The sequence below is a fragment of the Prenolepis imparis genome, unplaced genomic scaffold (assembly GCF_030444845.1).
Source record: "Prenolepis imparis isolate NDT839.2.m4 unplaced genomic scaffold, iyPreImpa1.0 SCAF_8, whole genome shotgun sequence".
NCBI lineage: Eukaryota > Metazoa > Arthropoda > Insecta > Hymenoptera > Formicidae > Prenolepis > Prenolepis imparis.
The window spans coordinates 8,496,513-8,511,800 of record NW_028141166.1 but is presented as its reverse complement, the minus strand read 5'-3'; the positions used below and the strand labels follow the sequence as shown (position 1 = coordinate 8,511,800).

The window sequence follows — 15,288 nt, the reverse complement described above, 5'->3', positions numbered from 1 at the left end:
TGCGGCTAGCAATTTGTTCGCCGGTTGGCAGTGCGAATTTGCAGCGATGCGAGCTCCAGATATACGTATATATCACCGGAGCATCATAAAGCACGGTGGATAAATTTATACCTAGTGTCGCTGTTTCCGCAATTCAGAACTCTCTAACATGTTTCACGATTATTATATATGTTAAGAGATAGAATAGAAAGTTTGTTGAGACAGAAAGTTGATAGAGAGACAAAATCGATAAAAAGAAACTCAAATAATAAATCGAAAAGGCTCTTCTGATATATGTATAAATATAAATTTAAGTATGGGATCTAAATTTCTTTTCAGATATGAAAAGAGCAAGAACGAGGTATAGATATTAGATGGAACAAAATTAATTTTAAATTCCTCTATATTTAGTTTGAATGTTTCGGTCTTTTTTTGTACTAGTAAAAAGAAGTTTTTTACTAATACAAAAAAAGACCGTGCTGGATTGTCAAAAGGAAGAACCGAAACGTTCAAAATAAGTATAGAAGAATTTAAAAATTATTTTGTTGCACATAATATCTGCTCTTACTTGCCCTGAAAAAAAAATTCAGATCCCTACACTTTTATATCGATAAATTTTCGGGAATTTAAGTATAAAATCGAGGTAGAACAGAGAATACTTTTAACATTGAAAATGTGCGAATACAACGCGGATAGAAATATTATACAGTGACGTAGGATCATTGTGGAAGTCACAGATTCCTTTCAACACCCTGGAACTTTCTGATCTTTATAGAGCGGTATGCGCAGCTACAAAGAATCAAGTAAAAGGAAACATAAGCGTAAATTTCGCATAACCGGCGATGTAAATAAACCAAGTTGACGCATACACCGCATGCCTACATAAATTCTCTCCAGTATCAGTGTAAAAAAACGGCGGATAATTCACGCTTGAGTTCATCAAAATTATCTCGTTTATCTCGATAGGTTCTGGCGACTCTGGCATTATCTATGGGAACTCTTTCCTCCGGTTTGGCCAAGGGCTACACTTCGCCGGCGTTGGACTCGATTTTAGATAATCAGCGGCCGCATCTTTATCAATCGTCCAACAATGACACGTGGTAAGAATTTTCGTAAAAATTATTTGACAAGATAAAAAAATATTTTAATAATATACACTGTGATCAATAAAAATGTCAAGTTTCGAAGTTCGATTCGAAATATCGACGCGACCAATTAAGTTTATGCTGTCTTTGATAGCTTACGCTCCTGGCGGCTAATTCCGGGATGCGCCTATTTGCGAGAACAACACGCGAGCTCATTCTCTCTCTTTCTCTCGGAAGCTGTTCGCGAATAATACTCGACAGCCTAGACTCCGCGACCAAGAGCGATTACATTTGCACCTGACGTTTACCGCGATATCAAAAGGGTGTCTCTTCCTGGACGGCGTTTGGATTACGCCGTTGACGATTAATGCAATAATATGTACCATGACGCGATCGTAATCGCGCTTTCGATTTGTCGCAGGTCGGCTTTCTCGGTTACGCAACAGGAAGCTTCGTGGGTCGCGTCGCTGTCGATGCTGGGCGCGTGGTTCGGAGCTATGATAGGCGATTGGATAATGCGACGAGGTCGACGGTTGGCCCTACGAGCTACATCTCTGCCCTTAGCGGCGGCCTGGATCTTGACAGGCGTCGCGCCGTGCGTGGAATTGGTGTACGTCACCAGTTTCATCGGCGGTCTTTGCTGCTCGGTCATCACCATGGTAGCTCAGGTAAAAAAAAAAAAAAAAAAAAAAAACCCGATCGATCTTTGCCAATCGACGTATCGTACAACGAGTGTTTCTTTCATGGCAGGTGTACATATCGGAAATCTCGATGCCGGGCATTCGCGGCTGTTTGTCGGCGATGTTGAAGGTCCTGGGTCACGTCGGTGTCCTGCTGTCGTACATAGCCGGTACATATCTGAATTGGCGGCAAAGCGCGCTACTGGTCGCCGTCGCGCCGTCGATGCTCTTTTTGGGGACCCTCTTTATACCCGAGACACCGTCGTACCTCGTGCTCAACGGCAAAGACGACGAGGCGGCGCACAGTTTGCAGTGGCTGCGCGGGGAACACGTCGATATACGACACGAGCTGCAGGTGATTCCGAATCTCGCTAGTGCAACGCGAAAAAATATATTCGCGTTTAGTTCTCTCGAATCGGACGCGAATTATTCTCAACTTCCTGACGATTAAATATACGTCTCCAGGTCATAAAAACGAACATTCTGGCTTCGAGGGCAAAGCAGTACGAGCTGAGTTTCAAGAACAGCGTGTTTACGCCGAGGCTGTACAAACCCATCGCTATCACGTGCGGCCTGATGTTCTTCCAGCGATTCTCCGGCGCGAATGCGTTTAATTACTACGCGGTACTCATCTTTCGTCAGACTCTGGGCGGGATGAATCCTCACGGAGCGACCATAGCGATCGGATTTGTACAGCTCTTGGCCGCTTTACTGTCAGGTAGTATTGATAATACTCGGTAAAATTCAATTTCTTAGATTATGATTATCATTTCATTAAGTAAAATAAAAAATATGCAAAGAGTGAGGTAAAATAATCTCACTCTCATTAAAGATATTGCTTAGATCTTGTTCTGATTAAGAAATCGTATTGTTCGCAGGATTTTTAATCGACATTGTCGGCAGGCTGCCGCTTCTGATAGCCAGCACCGTCTTTATGTCTTTGGCGCTCGCCGGCTTTGGCAGTTACGCATATTACGTGTCGAAAACGCCAAATCTAGGATACGTGGACTCGGCCGTAGTCGGTCAGCACGACTGGATACCGTTGCTCTGCGTGCTCGTATTTACGACCGCCCTTGCCTTGGGCATATCGCCAATTTCTTGGCTATTGATTGGCGAACTATTTCCCCTGGAGTACCGCGGTCTCGGTTCCAGCATTAGCACGAGTTTCAGCTACTTTTGCGCATTTTTCGGTATTAAGCTCTTCATGGACTTTCAGCAGGTAAGCGTTTACATCTTTCGTTCTCTATTTAAAGTCGCTCGGATTGTGCGAACTAAGTTTTCATAGATTACGAGGAGCGTATAAGATTCGAACGAGAAGATGCGTAAGAACGAAATATATATAGATATTCTCTCTCATGTACAGCGGGTACTTAAAGTTTAAAGATTTTATTTGCATAAGAATCTCTAAATTGCCTTCTATCATTAACCGATAATGAATTTCTGCGATCTCTTTCGTTAATAAATTAAAATCGTAAGAAAAAAATCTTAAAAAAAGAAAAAAAATTGCAAATTTGTTTCAGAGTCTCGGTCTACACGGAGCCTTTTGGTTTTACGCCGGCGTGGCAATCTGCGGACTATGTTTCGTAGTCTGCTGCGTACCGGAGACGAAGGGTAAGCAGCTGGACGAGATGAATCCGGATTACGCGCAAGCACGGTAGTATAAGGCCTCGCTGACGGGGGGCCTCTCGAATCTGGAAAAGGCGAACAAGCCTTTACCGGGGGGCGCTTATCCGAACGAGCACGATCCGCGGGATCTCTACCGCAGCGATCGGCCGGCGATCGTGACTTCCGCCAGCATCGCGATGCCGTCCGCGCGCGCCGCGCATCGCAGGCTGTCGGATTACTGCGGCATCTTCGCCGAGAAGACCAACAGAATCGGCAGAAACGTGGGCAGCTTCATGCAATCGCGCGGCCTGTTGCCGATTCGACGTTCGGTCGACGAGACGGCGGCGACGCGTCGCGACGCTTCCGGTGGTATCAACGGCGACGTGATCAGAAACGATCCCCCGATCCCAGAAATCGATCGCGAAGCGAGGGAGAATCGGCGCGACGAGAATCGCGATTACGAGCGAGTACGTGTGAGCGCATCGAAAAAACACGTGACCTATCCCAATAGCACTTATCCGCGGAACTCGCGAACCAACGCGAGCTACGTCCATCGTGCCAACGAGACGGAGCCCCGTCGCTCCAGGAGGCGCGAGTACGCGGAGGCGGATTACGACGCGATGAACGAGATCTGGGGCCAAAGGGGAGGTCCGAGCGTCTCTAAGCCGATTCTGCGAAACGGTATCAATCACAGCGGAGACGAGAGGCCGTATTACTCGACAATGCCGCGACGCAGCAGGACTATCAACTTTAAGGATCAAGCACGCGACTCCCCGGAGGGACGACGACGCGCGTATCCCAAGAGCCTGCAGGATCTAACGGATTTAGAGCTCGACGACATCACGGGATATCTCCCGTCTTCTTCTTTTTCCCGCGGGGGGCGACGAGACGGTGGGAGACTCGAAGATGATTACCGTCGACGCGTTCGGGATCATCGAGAGGAGGACGAGTTCGTCGCCTTCGACGACGATTATCTCAAACTATGTCGGAACCTATCGAGATTGGATGGGTATCCGCAGAACGGTAGATACGAGCCGGGTCAGGTGCATTACGAGAGAGAGTGCAGGACTTTCGGCAAGGATACGGTCGCCTTCATCTACTACAAGACGTGCTACTTATGATCAAGAGAGAAACGCGATACAAATCGGGAGCGATCGGAAGCTCTCTCGACGATAGACCGTCCAACGATACGCACGGTTCACGATCTCACGCAGAAATCCGAATGGTCGGTCGAATCTTTCGTTTACGTATTTAACGAATGGCGAATCCATTTTCCATTCGAGAAATCGGGCTCGATTTTTGTGAAACGGAATAAATTGGCAAATTTATCGGCAATAGACAAAAATTCCCTTCCTCGTCAGATTCATATCTTCTTGACGATAACATATCTTTCAATCATGGTATAAAACAAATGCTCGTGGATAAAAAGAAAAAAAAAAAAAAAACATAGAGAGAGAGAGAGAAAAATGATCGAGTAACCGAGTCACAAATTGCCTTCGTGTCTGGCTTTAATAATTAAATCATTTCTCGACTGATAATAAAGTTATATCATCGAGCTTTATATATATACACACACATATATATATATATCGTTGCTCTTGTATAACTTCTCTAAAAAAAGCGTAATATCTCTTTAGAAAATATCCTAAATAAGTTAATCTTTCGTTTTTTACGCGGTATAAATTGTTGTTCCAAAATATCTTAGCATTTTATCTCCTCGAAATATTCCTAAATACTTTTAAATGGCAATTTTAAGAAATAATATTTAAAAACGGTATCAAAAAATACTTTTGTATATTAGCATTAGATTAACCACAAAAAATCGCGTGCTTTATATTTGCTTTATATTATATTAATTCTTAAAGATATGTTTTTTTTTTCGTCAGTAAATGTTATATTGTTTGTTAATAAGTTTCCCATAAATATTCGAAGCTCATTCAAAAGTCAAGAAGCTACATTTTCATACTCCTCACGAAAACAAGGTATAATATGTTATGCGAAGAGAAATGTGCATATATATTGTATATAACGCGAGTAAACGATATTAACGGAATCTTTAGAATAGTATCGATAGACTGCTCGTAGACTGCCAAGCTGATCTATTTGTAAAGTAGTCAACATGTATTATGTATTATGAATTTACAATGATTTCCGCTATTACGTTTTCAAGCTATTAATGGTGCTCGCGCACACACACACATATATATTCCTTTCGAGAAAATCGCGTGCGATAAGCCTTGAAAGAAAATTATTAACGCTGAAGATGTTTATATAGCCGAACATTGTGCTACAATATGTTATCAATCAAGATGCACTAGTATATTCTTGACGAACAAAGGCAAAAATATATCTTTCGCTAAATCAGATTATCAGAGTATTCCGGGGCCTCTTCGTAGTACAGGCGCCAATGACTTAACTATGACAATATCAATTTGTAGATACGTCTACATATATATACATACTATGTTTCGTATAAGATGCGTATATTGCGTATATATTGATTATTGTATATTATATACATATGAGACTCTATTGTATTCATGGTACTTATCGTCGATAATTGCGACGATACAGATAAACAAATTCTCGACAATACCACAATTTGCCAATTTCGCCAAACCGCTAAAGCGAGAGAGAAATTGGGTACCATTTAGCTTATTAAGAGATCGTATATATTATATATATGTACCTTGCAACGTTGGAAGGCAATTATACTAAATATTCAGAGATATGAGAGCGAGTACCTCTTATATCTGTAACTGATTTCTATTTCTCAAGGTCTTCTGCTTTCGAACATTTCCTGCATTTCTCTAAACTACAGCCATTCGTACACTCAAATGGCGAAGTCGCGATTAGACGAAAATCTCCGTAATGATGTACGTGTATTTTGTATTTTTATATAGTTTTGTAGAACGAGATTGAGCGAGATTGGGAGCGAGAGAGATAATATTCACGACGAAGCATTTGTTAAAAGTTGACTACACTTTGTGGTTTAACAATTTGCATCTGTGACGGAGTGATGTTATTCGCGGAGAAAGATTTCTTCGAAATATCTTTGACACTAAAAACTGTGTAAAACGTAAGAAAATTCCAAACGCCGTAGAATGAATTGAATTTGATGGACTGAAATAAAAAGGAAATCTTTCTTCGCGCGAATCGCAAAGCGAAAATTTTTCTCATATCTGATGTAATTATTAACTGCACCCGTGAGTCATATCCCTGCCATATCCGATTATATTATAACAAAGTGTATGAAAGTCTCGGAAGCGCATTAAGGATCCCTGTACTTAAAATATTTTGGCGTGTATTTTGTAGACAGTGATCGATCGATGTGGAGGAGGAAAAACTTGCGTTTGCGCGAACTATCGATTCGTAAAATACATTCCAATTTTTATATACGCACGACGCGAGAAAAATATATATCATAAGCGAGAAAAATAATATCATCAGCGTCGAAATATTATATAAATTCGGAGGGCAACATATCATTTAAAAGAGAATACCTTAATACGATGGTTATCGTACATTACTGTCTACAAGAAGAAAACACATATTACCTTCCTAAACATAAATATCTAACTCTATGTTACATAAAGTGTTCTGAAAAAAATATATATACATATGTTGATACATATGATATATATATATACATATATCACTGCTAATGAAATTCTAATTAATACTTTATTGCAAAGAAATTTTTTTTAATATTATATTATTTTTCCATTTTTCATATATATATTAGGTACTTTGATAATCAAATCATATATTTTATAGAAAATACAATTGTGTTATATATATATAATTTCTTATACTTTGCAAACTTAATCTGCAAAATTTATTTAATTAACATTTAAAAAATTCATCTAAAAAGCATCTAATTAATATTTAAAAATATTCCAATTAAAAAAACGATATTTTTAGTGAAATATATATTTTCAAAACACTGTATACTCTTTACGATGCTCAAGAGCTTGGATACAGTATTGGGTAACTATTTAGTCTGTAATTAGTTTTAACGCGACGTAACATGCTCGTGAAACGAGCGCGTGTAGGATAAACAATCAACTTCCAGGTTTTACTTTATAGACTGTAATGACTCTCAATGAAATTATCTCTCGTTCTTAGTATATACCGCGCCGAATAAGCGAGCTTTACTATTGCCGAATGGCATAATGAATATATTTGCGACCACACATTGCGTTAGATCTTCCATGTAAACGAAAATAAGAAGAAACGATATATATCCTCTCCTCTCCTTTCCCTCGTAGATACGTTATAAACTACGTAAAAAAAAAAAACAAAAAAAAAACAAAATCTGCACTGTGCACTTTCGTGAATTGAAAATTTGTCGTAAAATATGTAGCGGTAATAGTGAAATTTTCAGAATCAGAGATTTCGCATTACTGCACGTTTAGTCTTCACGATAAACCCGATAAATGGATATCTGTATTGTATACGCGAGTGTGTATGCATTTGTTGCATCCTGAGACGAAAACAATCGTGTGTGAATGAGGGGGTGCGTGTATAATTATACAAAATAATGCAAACGTGATCGATAACCGCTTTTTAGATACCTATATATCGCGCGATATACTTTTACCCCTTTACACGGAACACGAACAAAATGTTAGAAAATCGCCGAAGACCGAAATTGAAATATTAATCCGCATTAGTGATTTAAAAACGCATACTTAGCACGTTGCAATCAAATTACGAATAAATAGGGATTCAATCTAGGAAATATCAAAATATTACAAGCGATATACATATATTATACCCAGACGTGAGGAAATGGTTTTTCCTCTGGAAAGAGAGAGAACCGCAATTTACGTATAATTCTATACTTAACGACAATAAAACCACTATATGCAATTTATTGACAATAAATATATAATATTCAAATGAGAATTATAGCGCTGGCCGTCGCTAAGAAGATTATAAATCTTATATGTCATGTTATATATTGTCATGGATAATCAAATTATACGAAACGTATTTTCAATGAAGGGTAAAAAACAGAGAGAGAGAATGGATAATATAAATCAAGATATATATAAATATATAAATCAATAAATACACCGATTTATCTGTAATGGGCCACGTTTAGCTTCGCTTGCTAGATTTAATATTTTTGTAATGATGCCTAGAGATATAGCTGTATTTATATCTTTGTAGAGTTAATATTTACACTTTACTCTGCGTTTCCACGCAATGCGGCGCGAAAACGCAAATAAATTTCAGCGGAGCGTTTAATATTAGAATTATTTCTGTGCGAAATAATAAAAAGACTGTGCGTCGATATCTCGAGAAATACGGGCGCGCGATTCTATCATCGAATAGAAAATTTGATGGACGAACACTTTTACTCTATTCTTGCGATGACACAAGAACACCAAGTAAAATGATTTCGTTAAATGAATTAATTTTAAGACCGGCCATTGTATTCGTTAATTAAAGTAATACAAGTAGCACAAAAGTGCTACTTGTATTACTTTAATTAACGAATACAATGCCAAGTCAATACAATGCTAAGTCAATAATGACTGCGAACTTGCTTTAGAAGAGATATGCACTCAAGATTCTCTGGTGCAATATATACATATATATATTTACGTTACGGATAAGAATGTACTTAAGTGATTTTGTTAGCGTCCGCGTTTACACCTCTCTCTAGAATAAATAACGAAAGATGTATTCAATGTACACGATCGCTAATGACACTTTCGGCGGAACTAACGAATCGCGTATTTGTATATACAGATCCATATACACATGTATAAACGCGAAAAGAAGAGACGAGTAATGAGAGAAAAATATGTCTATCTGTTTAATACGCATTGCCCTAAAAAAAACTATCGATAAATAATAAAACAATATTAGAAAAACTGATTCTATGAAATTTAATTGATGGAAAATTAAATTTGTTGTATTAGAAATGCAACAGCTTCTTTTATAAAAATATAGATCATGTACATTAATCTCTATGATGTAGTAAATATTTCTTTAAAATGTTTCTTTATATAAAATTTCCTTATATACAATTTTTCTTAAAGATATTTATAGTATCTTCACAAATATATTTTTCGACGATAATAGAGTTTTTAAAATTATATTATTTTTGTGAAATATACTAATTACTATATTTACTAATTTTATTATTCCAATTAATTTAATTAGACATATAAACTGATACTTGTTTTTAAATATTACAATATTCTTTAAAATTTTTTAAAATTAAATATATAAATTTTGATGTCCAAAAATCTATATAATTATCAGTTTCAGAAACAAATTATATACATATATTTCTAATTCTCAAAAGATTATAGAATGCATACGTATATATTATGACGTAAAAGAGAAAATATATTAATAAATTTATGATATTAAATAATTAATTGGAATAATAAAATTATTCAATAAATTTTGATATTTCTAAAAATTGGTATCATTATCATACTTAAATATATTATAATACTTTAATATATTTTCTCTCACTTATGTCATAATGCTTTTTATAATTTTTTCATTAGAAATGTGTATTCATTTCTGAAACTGATAATGATACCAATTTTTAAAAATATCAAAATTTGTTTAATAATTTTATTATTCCAATTAATTATTTATAATATCATAAATTTATTAATATATTTTCTCTTTTACGTCATAATGTGTATACGTATGCATTCTATAATCTTTTGAGAATTAGAAATATATGTATATATATGTATATAATTTATTTTTGAACCTGATAATTATATAGATTTTTGGAGGTATAAAAATGTATATATTTGATTTAAAAAAATTTAAAAGAATGTTGTGAAATTTGAAAACAAGGATCAGTTTATGTATAATTAAATTAATCGATATAAAAAAAAATTGTAAAAGAATTATGGATTTCCATGACCATACAACGGCCATCTATGCCAAATACTACGTACTATCCGTTATATGCAGCACGATACGAAACGTTATATGCAGCACGAGAGACGAGGAAACGCAGACGCTAAATCGTAAGAGGAAAACGCACTCACCGAGCTGCGGCACCGACATGTATGTCTCGCAATCCACCAGGAATTGCCCCACCTGCACCGCTCCAAGAGCGACGACTCTCTTTGTGAGAAACTCGATCGTCTGCGGCCCGGTCCGGTTCTCGGTCATCGGAAACTGCTGCAGCCTGTTAATCAACATGTGTAAATTACTTTCTACTGGCAAACGGTCGACAAACATTCTTGAATCGTTAGATGCTTTACGATAATAGGGATGAAATGTACGAGAATCCAAGTTGTACATGCTCGACATAACCTTCATAAAAGAGATGCGGAGAGGCGCATTAATATGTCGCGATACGTGTCGATCGAACGGCCGAAAAGCTATCGAGAACTTGTAACACAACAACGTAGTAATGCATGAGAATTACTTACACGGTCACCCCCATCTTACGAGTCGCGTTCCGTAACGTAAACACAGAGAAAACGTTGTAAAACAGACCCGGCAAACACTTGTTAACACTCGCGTTCACTTGTGTTATCGAGGAGACACGCGCGCGATTCAAAATGTCCGGTGAGCCGACTTGGCCGCGAATTAAATATAGTCGAGACGCGCGTGCCTGTGTTCAAGTTCGTGCTCACCACATAATTGAAGAGCGCTGATGACGTCGTCGACCACACGAGTCGCGTTCGTCCTGATTGGTCGCTGCAAATACGGAAAGAGGCTCGATTAACCAATCAAAATGAAGAAATCTATTTCTCCTTTGGTCGCATAATCTACTTACGACAAGGTTGCTCGGCCGTTGCCCGATGCCTCCCCGGGCCTCCTCTTTTATCGAGTCTTTATGTTCTTACACAGCACACACTCGCGAGAATACGATCACGCGCGCGCATTAATCAGCAAGATAAAATAATCGCACGACAATTTGAACGACACTCCCGAACGTTAATCGTACACGCGACTCTATACGGCGCTTCCGATTTATAATTTATTTATTTAAAAAAATATTAAAAGTTATTGAAATCCGTTGCCCGATGCCTCCCCGGGCCTCCTCTTTTATCGAGTCTTTATGTTCTTACACGGCACACACTCGCGAGAATACGATCACGCGCGCGCATTAATCAGCAAGATAAAATAATCGCACGACAATTTGAACGACACTCATCCCGACTCCCGACCGTTAATATCGTACGCGACTTTTTATACGGTACTATTCAATCGTACGATACTTTGTGCGAAACTCCCGACATTCGTACGTGACTTGATACGGCACTCCCGATTTCAATCGTACGCATATTTTATGCGCTGTTGTTAATTATACACATGTACGTATATTTGAGAGAACAGCACGCGATAATTATAATTATACGAAGCTACGAACCGCACGGCACGACGCGACGTACGAATAATTTACGCGAAATGTCGCCGCAGTGATGCCAACCGTCTAATTAGAAATGATGAGTCTTTCTCGCGATTAATCGACAGTGTTGTGCTTAGATGATTTTAAAATTAGCTAGATAAAGATGAGATAAAAATATGTAAATTCATCTTAGATAAGATAAAGATGATTTTATTTTAAATATATATAGATAAAAGATAAAATTATATGACGATTCATCTAGATAACTTCCAGATAATATTATTTTTAAAATCGCTTTTATGTAAACAGTTAAAAAATGTTATGTAAAATAAAAAAATGAAAATTATAGATATAAAAATATATTTATAGTTTTATTTATAAGTTTTTATCTTGGTTTTTATCGTTTACTGCTCAAGTTCTATTACTTAAAATATTTTTATGTGCTATGAAACTCTAAACCAAATTATCTGAATATTATGTTAGATAATTTAGTAAAGATAACACTTTTTTAAATCTACGATGCAGATATAGATAATACATTTTTTTATTATCTATATAAAGATAAGATAACGCCAAAATTTCATCTAGATGATAATCTATATAATTTTATTTAGCTAACAGCAAACACTCTGTTAATCGATCATTGAAAAGATCGATTAACTTAGAGCGCTATACTCGACGTGACAAGTGCTTTGGACAATATTTTGATCGGCCAATCGGGAGAAAGGAACATTTTCCTGATGTTAATCGATCTTTTCAATGATCGATTAATCGCGAAAGGTTGATAGTTTCTAATTAGACAGTTGGCATCACTGTGACTTCTCGCGTGAATGTTCGTGCGTCGCGTCGCGTGAATCCGTAGCTTTGTATAATTAATTATATTATTATAAATAATTATCGCGTGTTGTTCTCTCAAATATATGTGTCGGATATAATTAACGAAAACGCATAAAATATGCGGAAGGTTAAAATCGGGAGTGCCGTATCAAGTCACGTACGAATGTCGGGAGTTTCGCACAAAGTATATCGTACGATTGAATAGTACCGTATAAAAAGTTGCGTACGATATTAACGGTCGGGAGTCGGGAGTGTCGTTCAAATTGTCGTGCGATATTATTTTATCTTGCTGATCAATATGCGCGCGCGTGATCGTACTTTCGCGAGTGTGTATTATTGTGTAAGTATACATAAAGACTTCATATACAGGAGTAGTACGAGTAAGGAGGCCCGGGGAGGCATCGGGCAACGGATTTCAATAACTTTTAATAATTTTTTAAATAAATAAATTTTAATAAAATTTTCTCATAATAATATACGCACACAACTTCTTATATGAAAATTATATTTTATCATTATATATATATATATATTTAGATCTAATTTATTCGACGAAATATAATTTATATATAATTTACATAATTTTTTCGATTAATTAGCAAAAGACTGTAATCTTTATAATTATTTTTACAGATGGCATCACTACGGCGACATCCCACGTAAATTATCGTAGGCCCAGGGAGACATCGGGCAACAGGTGGAGCATCAGCTATGCGGTAAGCAGATTATAATATAAAACAAATTTATATAATATTATATAAATATATATAAATAAATTATATAAATATATATATATAATTTATATATAATTTATATAATTATATATAATTTATATAAATTTATTATTTAAATTTTTATTAAAATAAAGTTAATATTAAATAAATATTAAGGAAGTTAATATTAAAAATAAATGTGGAATAAAAAATTATTTTAAATAATTTGCGAAAAAAAATAAATTATGGATATTTGAGGTAATTTACAAAAAATAAAAAATTATTACATTAAACTTTATTATAATTATACATGTGTGTATATGTAATTTTAATATTGTTTATACAATTTATTATTTATTTAACTTATTTTTTTTTAATTAAATTTTATTACCTTTCATATAAAATTTAGATCTAAAAAAATAATTTAAAAGTTTAATAATTTTTATGACGTAATTATATTAAATATATTTTACGATACAAATAAAAGTTTAATTGCGCATTATTGACTTTTTCAAATATTAATTATTTTGAAAACTATTTTTACATATAATTTGTATTTTTTATTTGTTATAGATCAACGCTTATTGTAGGAGCTCCGTTGTTGTGCATCGTATCGGTGAGTGTATTGCGCGCATGTACACATATACATAATATTATCTGTATATGTATTAATTACCAAAAATTAATTAGAGCGCAATTCAGAAAAAAGAGTTAAGAAAGTATATATTACTTTATATTTAATATGTTACTTTATATTTAAAAAATTTAAGAAATATGTTAACCTTTTCATTAAAACAATGAATTACATAATTTTCTTTAAAAAATTAGAAAATGTATGCCAAGCAAATATAAGTATTAAAAATTCTTGTTTTTTTTTTGTTTATGTACATTTACATATTACGAACACGACTAAAACTTTCTGGCGATTATTTCTGTGTAATATATTAAAATATACAAATGTAAGAGCTGCGCACAATAAAAGGAATAAGAAAGGGAATAGGGAACAAACAGGAACAGGAAATAGGAAACAGTTTAATATAAAACATATGAAATATAATTTAGTAACGCAGAATAGAGAAATTTCATCACTTTACCTTAGTAATATTCCTCTGTTCCTCTATTTCGCGTTACTAAATTATATTTTATATATTTTATATTGAACTGTGTGTGTGTGTTCCCTATTCCTTGTTCCTGTTTTCTATTCTTTATTTTCTGTTTTTTATTTCTTTTATTGTGCGCAATCCCTTACAGCCGAATGATAAGTATATCTCACTACATATATATTGATTTAAATATAAATTTGCGTAATAAAATGCTGCCATACCTGTATTAACGTTTTCAATGAATTTGGAATCCAAAAAATAAAAATAAAATATATTTTTTTTTATAAAGAACATGCACAAATTTACATATAAATATATAAGATGATAGAATTTAATATATTACATTTTATATTCTCTATGCAAATTATCTCATATACATATATTTATAATATTATTATATTAGTATTATAAATATAAGTATTAATATTATAAATATATTATATTGTTTTAAATATATATTTATAAATTATATATAAAATTATAATTATATATATATATATAGCAATAGATGTATTAATATTGTTTAGTATATGAGGAAAATTTAAATTGGAATGTAAACCTGATTTTTTTTTTACATTATAACTTTATTTCTAAAGTAAATTATAAGTGAATTACAGTAATTTAATATTTTTGTATACTTAAGCATACATAATCGATATAATCTTTCTGCACTTTGATACAATATATTTATAAGTGATATATAAAAATACCATAGTTATCAAAATTTTCAAGCTATAATTTAAATCATTCTTTTACAAAAGCTTAATAGTCCAGTGGATTAACTTTTGTTCTCCATTATTTCATTCTTCTGTGAAAGATTTTGACTTTTATTGCCTTATTTATAAGCTATTTATTATGCCTTCATTATATATTATATATTATATATATTATATGCTTCTCTCTCTCTAGTACTCTGCGTTGATACCACTGCTT

The 15,288-nt window shown here is 34.8% G+C and overlaps 3 protein-coding genes and 1 long non-coding RNA gene across 6 annotated transcripts in view; 2 read left to right on the top strand and 2 right to left on the bottom strand.

Moving 5' to 3' along the window:
* LOC145939747 (facilitated trehalose transporter Tret1-2 homolog) overlaps positions 1-3,412 on the top strand; it is a 56,981-nt gene extending 53,569 nt beyond the window's left edge. For both annotated transcript variants that reach the window (XM_083044322.1, XM_083044323.1), the window contains 6 exons: positions 946-1,079; positions 1,486-1,732; positions 1,815-2,099; positions 2,210-2,462; positions 2,623-2,963; positions 3,265-3,412. In XM_083044322.1, coding sequence (XP_082900448.1) covers positions 946-1,079; positions 1,486-1,732; positions 1,815-2,099; positions 2,210-2,462; positions 2,623-2,963; positions 3,265-3,402 — 1,398 coding nt within the window. In that variant the 3' untranslated portion in view covers positions 3,403-3,412. The remainder of the gene's footprint in view (positions 1-945; positions 1,080-1,485; positions 1,733-1,814; positions 2,100-2,209; positions 2,463-2,622; positions 2,964-3,264) is intronic.
* LOC145939753 (mediator of RNA polymerase II transcription subunit 20-like) overlaps positions 1-11,725 on the bottom strand; it is an 81,078-nt gene extending 69,353 nt beyond the window's left edge. The window contains exons 1-3 of one of the 2 annotated variants that reach the window (XM_083044330.1): positions 11,127-11,725; positions 10,984-11,047; positions 10,387-10,529 (exon numbers count right to left, since the gene is read on the bottom strand). In XM_083044330.1, the coding sequence (XP_082900456.1) occupies positions 10,387-10,529; positions 10,984-10,988 (148 nt within the window). In that variant the 5' untranslated portion in view covers positions 10,989-11,047; positions 11,127-11,725. Of the gene's footprint in view, positions 1-10,386; positions 10,530-10,776; positions 10,947-10,983; positions 11,048-11,126 lie in introns of those variants that run through there. The other variant, XM_083044329.1, reaches the window with a different exon arrangement.
* Positions 11,726-12,533: 808 nt separating this feature from the next.
* On the top strand, positions 12,534-13,961 carry LOC145939647 (uncharacterized). The gene is made up of 3 exons (XR_014425859.1): positions 12,534-12,879; positions 13,173-13,255; positions 13,826-13,961. It is a non-coding gene; the product is annotated as an uncharacterized LOC145939647 (long non-coding RNA).
* The window catches only part of LOC145939642 (cytochrome P450 4c21-like), an 11,242-nt gene continuing 9,026 nt past the window's right edge, over positions 13,073-15,288 (bottom strand). Inside the window, exon 13 of the mRNA XM_083044098.1 lies at positions 13,073-13,248. Coding sequence (XP_082900224.1) covers positions 13,103-13,248 — 146 coding nt within the window. The 3' untranslated portion in view covers positions 13,073-13,102. The remainder of the gene's footprint in view (positions 13,249-15,288) is intronic.